This window comes from Somniosus microcephalus, chromosome 7 (genome assembly GCF_052327205.1).
Source record: "Somniosus microcephalus isolate GS21.2 chromosome 7, FLI_Smic_1.0, whole genome shotgun sequence".
Classification (NCBI taxonomy): Eukaryota; Metazoa; Chordata; class Chondrichthyes; order Squaliformes; family Somniosidae; genus Somniosus; species Somniosus microcephalus.
Window position 1 is genome coordinate 105,134,351 of NC_140993.1, and position 21,129 is coordinate 105,155,479.

Here is a 21,129-nt window from a genome sequence, read left to right on the forward strand (position 1 = left end):
GATACATCGATGACATTTTCTTCCTATGGACCCACGGCGAAGAATCACTGAAAAGACTACACGATAACATCAACAAGTTCCATCCCACCATCAAACTCACCATGGACTACTCCTCAGAATCGGTTTCATTCTTGGACACATGAATCTCCATCAAAGACGGACACCTCAGCACTTCACTCTACCACAAGCCCATGGACAACCTCACGATGCTCCACTTCTCCAGCTTCCACCCTAACCACGTTAAAGAAGCCATCCCCTATGGACAAGCCCTGCGAATACACAGGATCTGCTCAGACGAGGAGGAATGCGATGGACACCTACAGACGCTGAAAGATGCCCTCGTAAGAATGGGATATGACGCTTGACTCGTCGATCGACAGTTCCGACGGGCCACAGCGAGAAATCGCATAGACCTCCTCAGAAGACAAACACGGGACACAACCAACAGAGTACCCTTCGTCGTCCAGTACTTCCCCGGCGCGGAGAAACTACACCATGTTCTTCGCAGCCTTCAACATGTCATCAATGATGACGAACACCTCACTAAGGCCATCCCCATGCCACCACTACTTACCTTCAAACAGCCGCCTAACCTCAAACAGACCATCGTTCGCAGCAAATTACCCAGCTTTCAGGAGAACAGCATCCACGACACCACACAACCCAGCCACGGCAACCTCTGCAAGACATGCCAGATCATCAACACAGATACTGTTGTGTATGTGCCTTTAAGAGAAGAACTGATTCTATACTGCAGTACCGGTAGTGACCACCCCTGTATATAAAGCCATAGCAGGCTTCTGTATTTCAGTCTTGAATTATTCTCTGTCCAGTAAATACCTGTTTTATTGTTCTCCTGCAGTCTGAGTATTATTGATCCTCGGACACTACACTGGCGACGGGCAGGTTTGAACTCACATGCAGTACTGCATCACCTCACGGGGATCTTTTCCCTGAAGAGAAGCTTCTTGGAGGTCGAAGTCGAACGGCGGGCGTCGACCGCGGGCAACCACCCAGGGATCCATTGGAGAGTTGCAGGGGAGGCTGTGGAGAGCTGAGCCTGGCTCCCCAGTCGAGGTGCTCCAGCAAGTCGTGCTGGTAGCAGGTAGTGCGCTGACCCTTCCGGACTGCGGCGGGCTCGGGCTCGATCGAGCGGCTCTGCAAAGGGGCCGTGCAGCGTCGTCGGGAGGAAAAGAGAGCGGTGCTCAAGAACAGGGCAGCGTGGAGAGGATAGAACACGGGGAAGGAAAACTGAGACGCGCTGAAGCCGCGGGTCGCCGCCATTACCCTGTAGAATGCTAGGAGCAGCGTGGCAGCAAGGGGAAGAAGGAAAAGCGCGGGAGGTGCCATTTTATTCCATTGGGGAAGAAGGAAAAGCGCGGGAGGCGCCATTTTAATGAATTGGTGAAGAAGAAAAAGCACGGGAGGCACCATTTTAAATCACCCAAGATGCCGAAAAGTGGCAGTATCACTGCTTTCGACAATGAGGTAGAAGACTGGACCACGTATGTGGAAAGAATTGAAGTGTACTGCGAGGCAAATGAGGTGGCCGATGGAAAGAAGGCGTCGGTATTATTAAATCTGATGGGCGCGAGAACGTACGGCCTATTGCAGAATTTAATTACCCCAGCTAAACCAATGGAGAAAAGTTTTGAGGAGATTGTTAATATCTTACAGGAACACCTAAACCCTAAACCGCTGCTGATAGCAGAAAGATTCAAGTTCCATAAAAGAAACCAGCACAAATATGAGAACAATGCTGACTATCTTACGGAACTACGCAAGTTATCGAAGCACTGCCAGTTCGGAGCAGGACTGGCAGACACCTTGCGGGATAAGTTTGTCTGCGGGCTCCAGAGTGAAGGAACCCAGAAACGACTACTTTCGGAAAAGGACCTGATGCTAGAACAGGCTTTCAGCGTGGCAGTATCCTACGAAGCAGCAGCACGGGGAGCTGCGGAAATACAACAGAAACCACAGGAATACAGCGCTAATGAAATGGCGTATGGAGCAGAAAAGTGCTATCGCTGCGGCAGAACAACCCATGATCAGAAGGACTGCTGGGTTAAGGACAAAGTATGCAGGCAATGTGGGAAAATGGGACACATAGCAAGAGTCTGCAGGTCGGGAAAGAAAACCAACACTACAAGAACTACTAAGGAAAAGTACAAGAAAGTAAAAAAAATGACAGACAGTAGTTCGGAAGATCAGGAGAGTGATAAGGACTCCGGGAACAGGAGGCTAAGTTGTCTAAAGTTACACAACGTGATCGCAAAGGAGGATCACCGAACCATTTGGGTCACCCTCATGATAGCAGGGTCCCCAGTAAAGATGGAATTGGACACAGGATCAGCCCTAACTGTCATGAATCGACGAGACTATGAGCGGCTATTCTCACACATACCCTTGAAGGACACGTCCATTGTATTGAAGACATACACGGGGCAAAAAGTCTACCCCAGAGGAAAAATAAGGGTGCCAGTTGAATACAACGGCAAGGAAACACAGAAACTGTATCTATATATATTACTAGATGGAGGACCACCATTATTGGGATGTGAATGGATCCAAAAAATACAATTGGATTGGCATTCCATTCAGGCGCTAACTGTGACTGATAAAAAGGATGATGACGTCACACCTGGACGACTGTCAAAAATTCTAACTGACACGAAAGAGGTGTTCCAACAAGGACTTGGGACTCTAAAAGGAGTAACGGCAACGATAAAAATCGAAGATAACGCAAACCCAAAATGTTTTAAGGCCAGACCGGTACCTTACGCGATCCGCCCAGCCGTTGAAGCAGAGCTGGAGAGTCTGGAGCGTTCGGGTGTTCTGTCCAAGGTGGATTGGAGCGAGTGGGCCACACCCATCGCTCCTGTAATGAAGAAATCATTGAGCAGCACGCCTGGGGAACCGAAGAAGGTTCGCATCTGTGGGGACTTCAAGGTAACTGTGAACCCAGTCCTGCACATAGTACAATATCCACTTCCACGGATAGAAGATATTTTCGCCTCACTATCTGGAGGGAAACGCTTTACAAAGATTGATCTGGCCCAAGCGTATCTACAAATGGAGGTGGAAGTAGCGTCTAGGAAATACCTCACGATAAACACTCACAAAGGCCTTTATCAGTACAATCGACTGGTATTCGGGGTAGCATCAGCCCCGGCTATTTGGCAGAGGGCGATGGAACAAGTCCTGCAAGGGATTCCGGGGACCCAGTGTTATTTGGACGACATCCTGGTTACGGGCGAAAATGACAGTGAACACCTTGCCAACCTGGAGCAGGTGCTCACGAGATTACAGGAATATGGGCTACGAGCCAACCGCCCCAAATGCGAGTTCTTCAGGAGACAAATCTCGTATTGTGGCCACATGATTGATGAGGAAGGGTTGCATAAGCCGCCGGACAAGATTGAGGCTGTAGTCAAGGCTCCAGCACCGGAAAATGTGTCGCAACTGAGGTCGTTCCTCGGGTTGGTGAACTACTAGCATAAGTTCTTGCCGAATTTATCTACAATTCTGCACCCACTGAACGCCCTACTGCAAACTGGAGTAACATGGAAATGGAGTGATGAGTGTAAGCGTGCCTTTCAGAAATGTAAATGCCTAATCACTTCAAAAGAAGTATTGGCCCACTACAATCCAACACTACCGATTCGGTTAGCATGTGATGCGTCTCCCTACGGCATCAGAGCGGTGCTGTCACACAAATTCCCTGACATTTCAGAGAGGCCAATAGCCTTTGCGTCGCGCTCGTTAACCTCAGCCGAGCGTAACTACGCCCAGATTGACAGGGAGGCCCTCAGCCTGGTGTGGGGGGTGAAGAAGTTCAATCACTATCTGCACGGGCAGAAATTCACCCTACTGACTGATCATCAGCCCCTAGTCTCCATTTTTAACCCAAAGAAGGGCGTTCCGGTGATGACGGCGCAATGGCTGCAAAGATGGTCACTTTTTCTAGGGGCACATCAGTACGACATAGAGTACAAGGGTACGAAACAGCATGGAAACACTGATGGGCTGTCGCGCCTACCGTTGCCTACGGTAGAGGAAGCACCTGCAGTGGACCCTGTTGAGATATTCCATGCGACCATAGTCGAATGTCTACCTGTTACAAACTCAAGTATAGAGAAGGAAACCCGAAATGACCCGACACTCTCTCGGGCCTATGATTTGACGGTGAAGGGATGGCCAGCACATGGCGACTCACTGTTGCCAGCATTCTCACCAAGGAGAGAACAGCTGTCAGTGTGCCGGGGGACCTTGTAAGATTCGAAATTTTCAGTAATTAATCACGCAAGAAAATAGGGTTAATAAGACAGTTTATTGACCAAAAGAAGCTTGTACAGAAAAACCTTTGATAAAAGGGCATACAAAATGGCCGCCGGACCTCGTGATCAGTTTCTGGGACCATTTGATTTCTGTTACTGCAAGCCAGACAGGCTTGTGGATTGAGGACAGTAAGCCCGCGTAAGCCAGTATCGGGAAACCGAAACTCATGGAACTGAGCATACATACTAATTAGATTCTAAGTACAGGACAGTTTTGGGTAACAGGATGAGGCCCATCAAGAAATGGGTGGACAATTGAATGAACACTTAAACCCATTTACTGTACAAAGGAAAACCGTTTAACAGCCATCAAGGGCAATCTCCAGACCGATCAATATACGAACCGAGTTACGGTGACAAAGAAAAAGACATTATCAGCCCAGGAAGGCCAGTTAAGCTATCACCGGCTCCCGTTACAAAGACAAAGCGCCCCTGCAGAGATTTGTGCCCGCCAAAAATATTACAAAGACTGGACTATGATTTGGCGGGAGATAAGACTGTCCCAAAAAGGTATAACTGTGGATTGAAAGGTCCATCAGGGTGCTTCGCTTCAGATTCACGCTTCGGGAACACGATTCAGTAGTTACGATTCGATTCAGGACGTCTCTTCTTTTGAGAACGCTTCGGGACGGACTCTTCGGCCAAACAAGGCTCGGCCACGACGGGAAGACGAAGGAGGGTGGCCCGGGTACCTTTGTCGGGAGATCATCGACGACCCAGGCCGAAGGGGAAGACACCCTCGGGAAAAACGACAATCCAGGCCGGAGAAAAGGACACTCCGGGCCTAGCACTCCAGTGCCTCAACATTCCATTCGGTAACGGACCTTCCATGTGCATCCATTTCTACAACATCACATTGGTAGCAGAGTCTCCAAGGTGCATCCAGTTCTTCGGCAGCCTTTCAGTAAAGGTAACACAGGTTTAACGGATTCATCCATGACGAGCGCTCATCAAGGCTGTATCTGCTGCTTCATCGCGTAAGAAAAACAAACTGCGCCAGAAGTTTCCAAATCCACGTGACGACGGAAAGCTGTGCCAAAAGGCTGCGAACCCCCTTTTCGCGAATCTGAAAGTGGTGAGCATGATCCCGAGTTCCTCAAGTCGAAACTTAGTTTAGGTCTAGGGGAGGGGGTTAAGGGTAATCGTAATGTGTTTCCCCTTTTACGATGTGCCGTGTGTTTCCCATTTCCATAGAGTTAAGTTTATAGATATGTGCATGCTTGTAGTTACTTTAATCTGTGCTTATGACATGTATTCTATAATGCTGCAAACTGTTTAATAATAAAAGCATCCATTTCGTGCTATTCAACCTGGTCTATTGAGTTTTTCTCTGCACTACAGTTCCCTGCACCTAAGTCCAAGGTCTAGAACCGTAGGGAAGAGTGGGTCGAACCACTCAAGGGTAATTATTGCACGAAGCCTGGTAGGAGACCAGAACGAGCAAGAGAAACCCCCTACAGAGATGGCGACCGCGGCAGGACCTTGGCAGCAGGAATGTAGTGTGTTAGATCATGGTCTGAATAAACGAAATGTGATGGATGAGAGAATAGCGGATTATGTTTTTGGGAAGGTAAACCTTACATAACAGTGGATATCTGACCTATTAAGAGATAGGCGCCCGCTAGACGCAGCCATCAAGTGGACAGAAAGCAAAGAGCATAAGAAATCGGTAGAAAAGGCGGTCTGGCTGATGTGCTACAAGAAGCTTCTGGACCAGGTCGTTGTAGCACAGACAGCCCAGATCAAAGGGCTACTAACAGAAGTAGGGGAAAAGGTTGCGGGAGGTCAGAAACTAATTCAATCGCTTAACGCGCTGAATCAGGAACGCCAATCCGTAACTCACCGCCATGAGACCAGGATAGATTACTTGGAGTGTCAGGTCGTTGAGGCCAAGGCCAGTGAAGGTAGAATGAGAGATAGGTGTTTCTGCCTAGCTAAGCAGGTAGCGACACAGGAGGAAAGTATTTTGGGGGCTAGGGCAGCATATAAGATGGCCATGGAGGATAGGTCTGAGAACACCAACCATAGCGCTTGCCACAGGGAGCTAGAGGACCTGAGAACGGCCCTAGCAAAGGCAAACGGCTTGGTGTGTCTCATAAACCCACCAGCGAGCCAGCTACTGTTAGCCAAGGAATCCAAAAGACCGATTCCGCAAGAGGCAGTTGGGGTACCAACCCCCGAGCCCTCGGCACCTCCCGCCTATACTGAGTCTTGGACTCCGGGGAAGGAAACGGAGAAGTCAGACACAGAGGTTCTTGAGGTAGAGCAACACCAGGTAGTAGAGTCGGGACCGGCACCGATGTGTCCCACGCGACACCGGAGGCTCGGTCCAGACCAGGATGGCGAGGACGGACCCCTCGTGAATCAGATCATAATGCCCCATAGCGCACGACAGCTAAGGGAAATGATCAGTCACATCCCAAAACTCTCCGAGTCAGGAGATCCCTCCGTACATTTTAGGGACGTGGAGCAAACCGCAGCAGTTAATGACTGCGACGGGGCTGAACTGTCCAAAATGCTGCTGTTCTCCCTGGACAGCTCGCTCCTCCAGTGTCTCCCTGACGAGAGCAAGAGAGGGCGCAAGACGTATGAGGAGGTACGGGACGAGATCCTGGAGATTATAGGGGAGGGTGACGGAACTCCGTTCCTCCGATTGGAAAGGACGGTACAGCTAGAGGGAGAACCCCCACGGGTTTTCGCCGGAAGGTTGTGGCCAGTGTATCGGCGTAGCTGTCCGGGCGGGCCGGACCGGAACGGGCTGAATAATGACCAAAGGGCTCATTGGCTCCGGTGTCTGGTCGCCAATTGCTTGCCACCGGTGAGGGAGCAGGCCAAAGCATGGTTTGACCCCACTAACCCCCGCTCCACGGAGGAAGTAGTACTTGATCAGCTCACGATAAGTTACAGGAACAGCAAGAGTAGGGATGTGCCTTCCTCAAAGGGGAAGGTGCATGAGGCGAGGCCTGCAGCTCCTGCTAAAAAGGAATGGCATCAGGAGGGGAATCGCCCTCCCCAAGCCAAGAGCAGTTGTTACGGGTGTGGGAAGGAGGGTCATTGGCGCCGGGACTGTAAAAATCCCTGGAAGGATTTAAAGGGAAAAACTCCCTCGCCCCAGCCCAAACGCCCATCCGGGAGAAAGGAGCCGATGTGTCGATCCATCCCGATGCGATCAAGTCAGTTTTAGAGGCAATGCGGTCTCTAATGACCTCGCAGGGAAAAATAGCGGTTGCCACCGGCCTTGTCGCTCCCGAAACTCCGATCGCTGTACCCAAGTGACTAGAGTCGGCGCCGCCCGTCTACCTGTGTCTGCTCCGCTACGATGCATGGAGGCGACCCCTCGTGGAGATGGAGGTAGAGGAGGTGAAGGAAACCTATCTGTTGGACACGGGAGCATCGTGCACCGTAATCCACGCAGATAACCCCACCGCCTCGCCTCTGTCCACCGGGGTCCCATATCGTCTGTTGGGCTTCACGGGCGAAGAACAGGCTGGCGCACATTCTCTTCCCCTCTCCATTCGTTTAGGGCCACTCCGCACCATGTGGAAGTGTATCCTGATGAAGTGGGAAGAGGGAGGTGGAGCGGGAGTCCTGGGGTCTGATTTCTTGGTAGCCCACGGGATCCACGTGGACCTGAGAAATCATTGTCTCTGGGGAGGGGGTACGAGTGTGGAGGAGATAGAGAGTGTTAAGGAAACCCCCACAAAGGCGCGGGTTGGCCGGCGAGAAGTAAAATTCTTGGGTCTAACCCTATGCGCTGGCGAGAGAAACGTAGACCAGGAGGATGAGCCGGAATCGGTGCAAAATCCGCCGGTCTACGCCACTCGCACAGTGGAGGTGTCCCGACGCAACAAGTGGTTTAGTGCGAAGTGGGGAAAGCTGTTTAAGCCGGGTGCACAAGGGCCAACAACAGGGGCCAAGTCTGAGGACAAAAATCCTCAGCCTGCGACAGAGTCACAGACCACACAGGCTGGAACTGTAGCCTGCGTGAAGGGAGGAGTCATCCCAATGGAGTGGGAGGTCTCCCCTCTAATTTGGGATTCGGACGAGGAAGAGCCCGAACAGCTCGACTCCGCGCTTGACCCGATCACGGAGGAGGAAGAGTCAGAGGACGAAGATCCCGCCCTCGACTCAAGCTTAGGGGAGGTAGGGATTGGGGGCGGAGACTCACCACCTGTAGGGACAGGTGAGGTGGGGTCGGATGCCACAAATCCCAGCCCCGGGGGGGGCGGAGCCAGAGGGAAGGGAGCCGGAGCCGGCAGCTGTGGTGGGACCACAGGCTGTGACGGTGAAGGTCCCGACCCCCGGTCCATCAGCCCTGGGAGCATCGCCCAAGGCATCCCCTCGTAGGTCGACTCGAACGCCTCAGCCCAGAAAGCATTGGCCAAATTCTCCTTATTTCCCCCAACCTCGGTCCAGAGCAGCCCAGGAAAGGCACGGTTGCCGTTCAGCAGCGACAGGCTGCGGGGGATCAAAGCCGAAGGTCAGTGCAGCCCCGCCACAGGGAGCGGCACGCTGCAACCCTCACAGGAATTAAGTAGGCCGCCCGAAGGAGGGCGGCGCTGTACATAGGTTTAGGAAATGATAAGTTAAGCTAGGTAATTATAATGATAGTTTAAGGGATGTAAAGTTTAAGAGGATGGGGACGTTTTAAAAGGTAGTTTTCGAAGTCTGCCCAGTATGTGTGTTTGTTTGGAAGCGGGGTCAAGGGACCCGCGCGTCCATTTAATTAGGCCAGCGCCTATTGGGAGCCTGGCTACATCCTCTTATTGATTACAGAAACCAGGGATACAATGGAAAGGATTCTCATAGCGCTCGCGGCGATCGGGTGCGGGCTGGCCTACCGAGGCCGCACCAAGGACGTCATCGTGTTCGGATGTTCTGGGGACACAGCCCCCATCGCGACGGATGGGACGGGGAAGCGAGAGGTTGAGGAAACCGCCACCTACTTCCACCAAGGGAGATGGCCAGGATGGCTGGGGACGAATTCTACGGAATACTCCAGCAATTTCGGTTTTGCCTACCAAGAGACTTTGTTATCGTGCCCTCGGGTGAGGATGCTTGCACCCAGAGTCAGCGTTACCGTGGGAAAGAGGATCTGTTTGGTGTGTAATGGGAACGTACCACTAAGTAGATGGTGGTGGCTACGAAAGCTGGGAAAGGACATGAAGAACTCTACTATCGAGTGGGAGCGACTGGGTAACAATACCCATCGGACAATTACGGGGACTGACGGACAATTATGTGTGTGTTCGGACAAATGGTGGGAACCAGATGAAGGGATATATGTCTGTATGTGGGGTTCAAAACGCGTTTGCCCCAAGGGCGTATCCATCTTTTTCCAGAGGCAGTGGCAGGATGAAGGGAAAGGGATGAGATGGGATGTCAGCACTCGGGCGTGCGGAGCCCCATTCTCCCCGATTCCGGTAAACGCCACTGAACTCATCACCCGCCCACGCAAGCCCCTGCCCACGATTCCGGTAGCGCTAGCCCAGAAGGAAGGGTGCCCCACCGCCACAAAGGGACCCGGGAACGGTTTAGTATTGGTACCCACTGGTCAGGTGATGTACCAAGGGGTACACTACGCGGTGGCCTCAGTGATTTTAAACCTCACTGAGGTACGATTGCCGGAGTGGTGTCCCAAGGAGACGGAACAGTTGTACCAGGTCCTGTTAACCCGAATGTTCAGACAATTTTACGAGTTTGACTTTGCCGACATTGACAAGGCCAAATTATACACCACACCACAGGAAGTTTTGGATCAGGTAGGGAGGCAAAGAAGGGGTACTGTAAATGACATTTTCACTGTTTTTAACACTGGGACGTCTGTTGTCAACGCTCTAGACAACGTGGAGCTGCAGACACAGATCAATGGTTTAAAAGCCCAGTTAAGGAACATACTGACTAACGAAAATAAGGTAGTGGGTTCTGAGCTACATGAGGACCAGGCCATGACACTACACTTAAAAGAAATAATTGCTGAGCTGGAGAAACACGCTAGAACGGTAAATGCACTCATTAGGGAGGATCGGAATGCGTCCGATCAGGCTGCGCAGAACGAGGCCTGTGTGCTATACGGGGCGTGGTTACTGGGCGAGGGCCGCAGTAATCTGGAGGATTTAAAACAAGGTTTGGTCCCGTCCTGGATCAGCAACAAGCACTTGCAAGCGCTCCACTCTTTCGAGAACGCATTAAGTCCGTGCCAGCTCAGACTAGCTGCAGAGGCGTACCCAGTCCCAGTGGACTGCGGACGCTCGAATCACACTATCATGGGAATAGTGATAAGGATGCCGGTGTTGGGTCCCGCAGCAAAGCCCGCCCCGGTATACAGGGTGGAGAACATTGGAGTCATTCAGGGGGGTGCGCACATTCGTTACGCAGTGGTCCCACCTTATGTCATCAGATGGGAGCGTACGATGACAGGCACCGACCTCTCGGGGTGTCGAAGCCGGGGAGCACACATCATCCTGTGTCCCCAGCACTTGAATGCCTTTTTGAAACCACAGTGCGGGTTCAGAGCCGCTAGCGCGAAGCCGATAAATTGCACCATGGAGGCAATGGCAAAGGACCATGTGCCCCCGCAGGTGGCATATATCGGAGGTGGGACATACTGCGTCACCACTGCAGCGCCTCACTACCGCCACGGACAGCACGGGTGGTGCCCGGTCAGTGACAGCAGCTTCTGTTTTAAACCCAGGGCTGAAGTTCAAGTGGCACAAAAATGGATTGTCCCCATTCCTGTACCTTCCACCGTTCACCTCACTGTAAAAGAGAATTTCACGGACTTGCAGCGATTCATCGCGCATTTTGGTTATGTCATTCCCCCTCTTCCCGAACACCTCACCAAGATTTTAAAAGCCGTTATAGTTTCACAGAAGCATTTTTACACACTGGAGCAGAAGACATTAGAGATAGGGAAAGACATATTGGACATAGTCACCCCACCATGGTGGGACCTGTTCACTAATATAGCGATCCTGGCCTGGATTAGAATAGCATCCCATATCCTAGTAGTGTGTCAGGTTTTAATTGTAATATTCCTACTGTTCGTGCATTGCAAGAGAGGCAAACGCCTCCAGAGGCACGAGAACACAGGAGAATGGAGAGAACGCTATGTACGAGTGGGGGAAGAGGACACCCCAGTTTAAGCTGCTAAGTATTAAAAGTTAAAGCGTCCCTCCACTCTTGATTTTAGCCACTGCATGATTTAAGTGTGTGAATACTGTTGTGTTATAGCCGTTGATAAGATTTTCTGTTTTTTTGATTAATAAAAGGTGTATGCAGGTGGTGTAAGGGGTATCGGCCCCTTCACATCTGAAAGATGAATGTGTTATAGTTTATGGTAGTACTGCCTATGATTGTCCAATTGTACACAAGGTAATTTTTCTGAAATGGGAACTGCATGTGTCGTGAGGGTCATAGATAGTTAATTACCAGGAATGTTTGGATGTGAGGAATCAGGGAAAATTTGCTCACCAAGGATTATTGATACTTTAAGCAAGCTCTCAGTATCACAGGGCGGACTGTAAGATTCGAAATTTTCAGTAATTAATCACGCAAGAAAATAGGGTTAATAAGACAGTTTATTGACCAAAAGAAGCTTGTACAGAAAAACCTTTGATAAAAGGGCATACAAAATGGCCGCCGGACCTCGTGATCAGTTTCTGGGACCATTTGATTTCTGTTACTGCAAGCCAGACAGGCTTGTGGATTGAGGACAGTAAGCCCGCGTAAGCCAGTATCGGGAAACCGAAACTCATGGAACTGAGCATACATACTAATTAGATTCTAAGTACAGGACAGTTTTGGGTAACAGGATGAGGCCCATCAAGAAATGGGTGGACAATTGAATGAACACTTAAACCCATTTACTGTACAAAGAAAAACCGTTTAACAGCCATCAAGGGCAATCTCCAGACCGATCAATATACGAACCGAGTTACGGTGACAAAGAAAAAGACATTATCGGCCCAGGAAGGCCAGTTAAGCTATCACCGGCTCCCGTTACAAAGACAAAGCGCCCCTGCAGAGATTTCTGCCCGCCAAAAATATTACAAAGACTGGACTATGATTTGGCGGGAGATAAGACTGTCCCAAAAAGGTATAACTGTGGATTGAAAGGTCCATCAGGGCGCTTCGCTTCAGATTCACGCTTCGGGAACACGATTCAGTAGTTACGATTCGATTCAGGACGTCTCTTTTGAGAACGCTTCGGGACGGACTCTTCGGCCAAACAAGGCTCGGCCACGACGGGAAGACGAAGGAGGGTGGCCCGGGTACCTTTGTCGGGAGATCATCGACGACCCAGGCCGAAGGAGAAGACACCCTCGGGAAAAACGACAATCCAGGCCGGAGAAAAGGACACTCCGGGCCTAGCACTCCAGTGCCTCAACATCCCATTCGGTAACGGACCTTCCATGTGCATCCATTTCTACAACATCACATCGGTAGCAGAGTCTCCAAGGTGCATCCAGTTCTTCAGCAGCCTTTCAGTAAAGGTAACACAGGTTTAACGGATTCATCCATGACGAGCGCTCATCAAGGCTGTATCTGCTGCTTCATCGCGTAAGAAAAACAAACTGCGCCAGAAGTTTCCAAATCCACGTGACGACGGAAAGCTGTGCCAAAAGGCTGTGAACCCCCTTTTCGCGAATCAAAGTGGTGAGTATGATCCCGAGTTCCTCAAGTCGAAACTTAGTTTAGGTCTAGGGGAGGGGGTTAAGGGTAATCGTAATGTGTTTCCCCTTTTACGATGTGCCGTGTGTTTCCCATTTCCATAGAGTTAAGTTTGTAGATATGTGTATGCTTGTAGTTACTTTAATCTGTGCTTATGACATGTATTCTATAATGCTGCAAACTGTTTAATAATAAAAGCATCCATTTCGTGCTATTCAACCTGGTCTATTGAGTTTTTCTCTGCACTACAGTTCCCTGCACCTAAGTCCAAGGTCTAGAACCGTAGGGAAGAGTGGGTCGAACCACTCAAGGGTAATTATTGCACGAAGCCTGGTAGGAGGCCAGAACGAGCAAGAGAAACCCCCTACAACCTTGATGTGTGGATCCCGAGTGGTAATTCCACCCAAGTTGAGAGATAGAGTGCTCAATGAGCTTCATGAGGGTCATCTGGGAGGGGTAAAAATGAAGAGCCTAGCCAGGGTGTTTGTGTGGTGGCCGGGAATCGATAAAGAAATCGAGGATATCACCAAGAGTTGCACAGGATGCCAGAAGGTCCAAAACGCTCCACCACAGGCCCCGCTACATCCATGGGAGTGGCCCTCATCTCCATGGCAATGGGTACACATTGATTTTGCTGGTCCATTTATGGACTCAATGTTCCTAATTGCTGTGGACGCCCATTCGAAATGGCCAGAGGTCATCAAAATCTCCTCCACCACCACGGAGAAAACTATTGCAGTCCTACGGACCATCTTCACCAGGAATGGCTTGCCAGAACAGATTTGCTCCGACAATGGGCCACAGTTTGTGTCAGAGGATTTCCGGAGGTTTCTGAGGAATAATGGGGTGAAGCATTACACATCTGCCCCATATCATCCAGCCACAAATGGATTGGCTGAGAGGTTTGTTCAGACCTTTAAAAAGGCCATAAAGGCAATGCATAATGACGACATACCACTACAACACAAGATGGATAATTTCTTGTTTGCTTACCGGAATGCGACACATGCAGTCACCAACCAAGCTCCAGCCATAATGTTCTTCAACCGAAGGCTAAGATGTCGCCTGGATTTGCTCAAACTAAACATAAGACGAGATGTTGAGGATAAGCAATTCCAGCACATAAATGAGAAGCCAACCAGGAGCTTCAACATAGGGCAACTAGTCTTGGCCCGCGACTACCGAACAGAAAAATGGCAGCCAGGAACGATATGCACACAGCAGGGACCACTAATGTACACAGTGGACGTTGGAGAGAGCATCGTGAGACGCCATGCTGACCAGATTCTAGAGTCACAGGAACAAGCCAAACCCATACCACGAGCAGGTGCACCTGGTAATCAACCCGAAGTACAGATTGCGTCTACCTCAGAAGCAGTGGTATTGGAAGCTGACGAACCAACCAATGACAATGAGCCAGAATCAACTCCGCCGCAAGAACAGGATACTCGAGAAAGGCACTATCCAGTCAGGATCAGGAAGCCTCCTCAAAGACTGAACTTATAAATGATTATTTCAGTTGATGTATATAGTACAGAGAAAATTGTAATTGTAATTAGTTATTATTTAGTTGTTAAATGAATGTTATGTACTGTTTATCTAAAAGGGGAGGAATTGTTGTGTATGTGCCTTTAAGAGAAGAACTGATTCTATACTGCAGTACCGGCAGTGACCACCCCTGTATATAAAGCCATAGCAGGCTTCTGTATTTCAGTCTTGAATTACTCTCTGTCCAGTAAATACCTGTTTTATTGTTCTCCTGCAGTCTGAGTATTATTGATCCTCGGACACTAAAGATACCATCATCACACGTGAGGACACCACCCACCAGGTACGTGGTACCTACTCATGTGACTCGGCCAACATTGCCTACCTCATACGTTGCAGGAAAGGATGCCCCGGAGCATGGTACATCGGCGAGACCATGCAGACACTGCGACAACGGATGAACGGACACCGCACAACAATCGCCAGGCAGGAGTGTTCCCTCCCAGTCGGGGAACACTTCAGCAGTTAAGGACATTCAGCCTCCGATCTTCGGGTAAGCATTCTCCAAGGCGGCCTTCGAGACACACGACAACGCAAAATCGTCGAGCAGAAACTGATAGCCAAGTTCCGCACTCATGAGGACGGCCTCAACCGGGATCTTGGGTTCATGTCACGCTACATGTAACCCCACCTGACGTAGAGTCATCCAGACTCGAGTCATCGTTGGCTTGTTCTCTCTACACAGATGCGGCCGGACCTGCTGTGATTTCCAGCAAAAAAAATTTTTTTCTTTATATTGTTCTTTGTTTGTTTTTTGTTTTTCATACAGACCCCAGCATCTGCAACATTTGACCCCTGGTGACCCCACCTCATTGTTCTTTGATGTAATGTTTTCCTGACTGACCTGTTTGGACACCATCCACACCTTTGATTGCTGTGATTATCTCTCTGCCGAGGTGGGATAAAGGGCAGTTAGAAAGATTACCTGTAATCATCTGGCAGTGTTCTCTGACTATATATGCTGTGCCTATATGCATCTCTTCACTTCACCTGACTAAGGAGCAGCGCTCCGAAAGCTTGTGATTTCAAATAAAGTTGTTGGACTATAACCTGGTGTTGTGTGACTTCTCACATTTGTCCACCCTAGTCCAACACCGGTATCTCCACATCATGGCTATGATAGAAACAATTACTATCTGTTACAATAGTCCAAGCACGGATGGCGTCCAACACCCCTGCACTACTTGGGACATCATAAAACTTTATTACAACACACAATCTTTAATAAAATTAACATCAGGCCAAAACCATATTTATTAAAAATAACGAACGGAAGGAACGAGCTTTATTAAAAAATAACAAACGGATCTGCCATCACTCGGCAGTGATATGACACAAAGCTCACATGGGTGTTTCTTCTTCCACCCGGGCATACTGGTCCTTCCACAACCCTTTTGCTTTAAATTCTACCCCGGGACCCTTTCTCCTACACTGGACACAAACCAGGTAGAGGACGATCCCTAGCTGACAGACTACTAAGATGTGGGACGCCATTCAAATCCAGGAGGGGACCTCTATGCTCTCAAAAATGTCCCACCAGGGCGGGGTCGTAATATCTAAAATGTCGGCCCCTATCTGTACAGTCTTCTGTTCCAAAGTGTAGAAGTGCTTTTGTGATACTAGAACAGCTTTTAATAATTTGGTAAGGTGCTCTGGGAGAGGGGGAATCGGGTAACCGAAGTGGGCGACATATTTCTGGAAGTGGGTAAAATTCTCCTCCACAGTGAGGTGAACAGTGGATGGTTCAGGAATGGGGACAATTCATGTCTGTGCCACTTGAACTTCTGCCTCGGGTTTAAAACAGAAGCTGCTGTCACTCACCGCGCACCAGCTGTGCTGTCCGTGCTGGTAGTGAGACGCTCCTGTGGTGACGCAATATGTCCCACCCGCTATATATGCTACCTGTGGGGGAACATGGCCTTGTGCCATGGCTTCCATGGTACAATTTATAGGTTTCGCGTCAGCAGCTCTGAACCCGCATTGTGGTTTCGAATAGGCATTCAAGTGCTGGGGACACAGGATGATGTGTGCTCCCCGCTACGGCACCCCGAGAGGTCAGTACCCGTCATAGCATGCTCCCACTTTCTGACATAGGGCGGGACCGCTGCAAAACGAATGTGTGCACCCCTTGAATGATTCCAATGTTCTCCACCCTGTATACCGGTGCGGGTCGGGCTGTCCTACCCATAACCGGCATTCTGACTACTATTCCCATAATTGGTAAAATTCTCCTCTGCATCCCGTTCGCCGCTCCCATCGATTGCTATCGGTGCTGTGTCTCCGGAGCACCCATAGAGGTGGGAATCCTCCACGTCACCTCTCCTTCCGAAGCTCAGTCCTATCAGGACGAGTAGGATTACGCCCCCCTTCATTCCGTAAATTTTCCTGTAACAGATATAGAAGCACACAGCCAGGTTCCCTAGAGATTCTCTGGCTTGGTTGAAGCATGGTTGGGTCTTGCGACCTTGACTCAAATGTACACACTATGAGCAGATTACTTAAAACTAACCATCACCTTAATTAGAATTAAATTAAACACCCTAAACTTAACACTATATAAACTTAAGTGTTAAACTACCTAAACTATATACATCCGCCGCCCGTCTTCGGGCGGCCAGCCTAATCCCTGTTTGGGCTGTTGCAGGCTGCTCCCTGTGGCGTGGCTACACTGATCTCCACTTCTGGTCCCTCGCAGCTTATGGCTGCTGGCTGGGGACCTCTGTCTTTCGGCTTCTCCCTGACACGGGAGGCCGCCCTTTTTAACTGAAGAGCCGGTGACCATACTTTTCTGGGCTGGGGTGGCCGAGGAGGCCTCCTAGGGAGTGCTACCGGTGGGGCTACCCTGGCGAGCGGACCCTCGGCTCGGGTCACAGTCCTCGCTGGCTGGGGGCCTTCTCCCTCGGGTCCCTCCCTTCCCAAACCTGAACTGGGGACGGGCAATCCCTCACCACCGGCTGCCGATGGCTGAGGGTCTTCCCCTCCAGGTTCAAAACCTGGTTTGGGCTCGGGGCCATCTGATTCGGGCTCCTTCTCCTCGGAATCCCATAGGAGAGGGGGAGTGGTCTGGACAGTGGACGGAATGGCTCCTCCCCTAACACAAGCCACAGCGCCTGCCTGTGCAGCCTGTGAGCTTGTACCCCCTGTGGACTGAGGATCTATCCTCAGACCTTGTCCCAACTGGCAGCTCTTTCTTTTCGGGTTTAAAAAACTTACTTTGTTTAATATAACTAGCAGCCTGCCAGTAACCCTGTTCTAAATCCTTTCTCCTTACCAGGGCGGCCTTAAAGGCGGGATCTTGGGCTTGGACCTGCTTTTGGTCCGGGGCCAAAGCTACCCCCTGTGTGCCTCCCTTGTCCCGGATTGCTGCTACCGGGCCTGCTCTACAGGGGTCCCAGAACTCTCCTTCCCTGTCCCCCTGCTTGGCTACCTCATGGTCTTTTGGTCACCCTCCCATGTGGTATGGAGGGATCCTAAACCTATGGCCAAAGGTTTTGACCTTTCCCCAGCCTGCTCGTTCCCTGTGGGTCCCATTAAGCTAAATGGGACCTTGTTAGACCGGGGTGAATTGGTCAAGTCTTCCGAATGGACCACCATGCTGGAAGCTCCAGTGTCCACCGAGTATCTCCCCTGCACCGTCTTCACCCCCATCCTAACATAGGGCCTGCTCCACTCAGCGTTTTCGCGGGGACACAGGTCAACAGGCTGCATTGGCTCTAGTCATTGCTGGGAGTGGGATGGGGCAGACGGGGTCAAAGCACTGGTGGTGGCTGCTATTTTCCCCGGGCTGGCCAGGAGGAGAGAGCGTAGGGACTGTAACGACTCCAGGAGTTGCTCGATCGCAGCGGGAGGGATACCTGGCCCTGCCCTTTGGGCTGGGGTTGTTGAATTCTTCCCCTTATTGTCATTCCATGGATTTTTATAATCCTTGCGCCATTGGCCATCCTTCCCGCACCCGTAACAGTTTAACTTAGTCTTGGAGGGATGGTTCCCCTCCTGGTGTCACTCTTTCTTATTCTGGCCCCCAGGTTTAACCTCATGGACTTTCCCCTTAGGTTGGGGCGCCTCGATACCCCTTATATTTTTAAATGCTATCGTGAGCTGGTGGATCACCATTTCCTCGGTGGTCTGGGGGCTACGGGGGTCAAACCAGGCCGCAGCCTGGGCTCGGATTTGGGGCAGGCAGTTTGTCATTAGACAACGGAGCCAGTGGGTCAATTGGACTTGGTTCAGTAAGGTCCACGCTGGCATTCCCGGGCATGCGCTCCAGTAGACTGGCCACAGTCTGTCTGCGAATGCCTGCGGGGACTCCCCTGGGAGCTGTGCCGTTTTTTCCACCCGGGCGAATGGACTACCGTCATTGAGTCCCATGGCCTCCAATATCTCGTTCCTCAAATCCTCATAATCTTTCTGCCCCTTTTTACATTCATCAGACAGGGTCTGGAGGAGATCACTCCCCAGAGAAAACAGCGGCATCTTAGCTTGCTCTGCATCATCGCAGTCATTAACGCACGCTGCCTGTTCTATGTCCCTGAAATGCAGAGAGGGGTCTCCCTTTTCGGTGAGCTTGGGGATATGACTAACCATGGCCCTGAGCTGTTGGGTGCCATGCGGCACCACAAACTGATTTTGGATGGCCCCTGGGTCCTCGTCGTCAATGGGCGGGCCGTACCTCCGTTGTCGGAGGGGGTACACCGGCTCTGGTCCCGGCCTATCTAGCGGGGCCTGCTGTGCTTCCCCTACCACTTCATCCTCCACCCCCCCTTGCTGCCAGGACTCCTGAAAGCTCGGAGCTATGGGTGGCGGCCGTGGGACCTCTGATTCCCTAGCCAACTTTGTTCAAGGTGCTGCCTGTGGGATGGTTCTGTTTGGGTTGCCGGTAAAGTCCGACTGGCCCGCCTTCGGGCTGATGAGGCATACCATGCCCTTCGCCCTCGATAAGGCCATGGCCAAACTTTCTATCTCCTCCCTAAAGGGCCCGTGATCTGCCTCCTCGAACCCCCGGTCGCAGGCTAGCTTGTATGCTGCCTTTACCTCCCTTACTTTCTCCTCCTGCTCTTTTAATTTTTGGGTGATGTCGCAAATCATGTCCTGCAGCTTTATCTCGCTGCCCCTCGCCTCTCTGACCTGGTATTCTAAGTGCTCCATCTTGCGCCTAGCGCTGGCTTTAGTTTCAGCGGTCTGGTATTCCAGACGCTCTACCCTTGCCTGATGCTCCCGTTGCACTTCGTCGGCCCAGGCCTCCAGGCGCTCTATCTTTGCCTGGTGTTCCCTTGCCGTCTGCGCTCTCTCTTGGCTTAACGCCTGAAGTGCCACTAGCATTTTCTTTTCCGCTACAACCTTATCCTGCATTTCTAGGGCCAATTTCTTGAGCTTGGCAGCCTGTGCTGCTACAACACTGTCCAGCACCAAGACTTGTTTCTTATGACACATTAACCAGACTGCCTTTTCAATTGCCCTCTTATGCTGTTTACTCGCCGTCCACTGGGCGGCGGCGTCTATGGGACGCTCGGCCTTTAACATAGCGCCCACCCATTTCTTGGCGATATTGACCTTTCTGCACACATGAGTGGACAACCTCTCTTCCATTGCGGTTTCTCCCTCCGCACCACTGTCTGTCATATCACATACTGTCGCCGATGCTCCTACCTGGCTCGCCATTTCTGTAGGGGGTTTTGGTTTGGGGTTTTTGTCTGGTCAGTCAGTCGTGTGCCTGAGCTGCCCCAGCCCTGTGCAGTTCGAACCACTTCCCCCTTTTAGTTCTGAGCACCGGACTTATTTACGAGTAGCGATATAGACAAACGAGACCAGTGGTTCGGTGCAAAGAAAACCAATGTTTATTAAAATAGAGAAACAATTACTATACAGAGAAAATCACTATGGATGCAACACAATTACACTTAGCGGGGGAGGAGAAATGGACATATCGAGGGAAAATGACTAAAATTACACTTTAGCAATTCCCCTTAACTCCCACCCTTTTACACCTATCTAGGTTGTCTTGTGATGGGCCAGAAAATTGATGCTCACCAGTCTAGGATGTTGAAACGCCTGCTCCGTGCCCTGTTGCCTGTCGATGTTTTTAGGTTTTCACCGCCCCAGAGCAGAGATAGCCCAGTAATTCAAACGTAACTGCGGGTGTCCTACTTCCCTGGACGGGCTCTTCATTGACGATCCTCTCGCTGAGTTGATGATACGGCAGGACACTGGAGGCAAGGCGAGAGAGAGAGAGATGGCTTCCCGAGGGACTAGTTATACCCTTCTGGTAGCCCTTATCTCCCGCCAGATCAGCTCATTTCTTTTGTCTGACCTGGACGTGTTGAAGCTCATACAAAGGGTACCAATCTGGGCCCATCAACCTGAATGGCCGGTTAATCAGTTTTAAACGTCTCATCAGTGTTCCCCTTTGTCCAACTGGTTTCGTGATGGGGCCATTCCAGTTTGAATGCCCCGTTGATCGTTTGCAAACAGTGTTGATGTTCTCTAACGAAGGTCTGAATGCAGTTATTACATATTGAATAGGCTTTGCCTGCTCTTGATTGTCTGTGCAAACAACCTTGATGGGTTTTAATCA

The 21,129-nt window shown here is 50.7% G+C and overlaps 1 protein-coding gene across 2 annotated transcripts in view; it reads left to right on the forward strand.

The window, feature by feature from the left end:
- LOC147114826 (uncharacterized) overlaps positions 1-13,224 on the forward strand; it is a 132,854-nt gene extending 119,630 nt beyond the window's left edge. For both annotated transcript variants that reach the window (XM_085992800.1, XM_085992799.1), the window contains one exon: positions 9,114-13,224. In XM_085992800.1, the coding sequence (XP_085848926.1) occupies positions 9,128-11,482 (2,355 nt within the window). In that variant the 5' untranslated portion in view covers positions 9,114-9,127 and the 3' untranslated portion in view covers positions 11,483-13,224. The remainder of the gene's footprint in view (positions 1-9,113) is intronic.
- Positions 13,225-21,129: the final 7,905 nt, after the last annotated feature.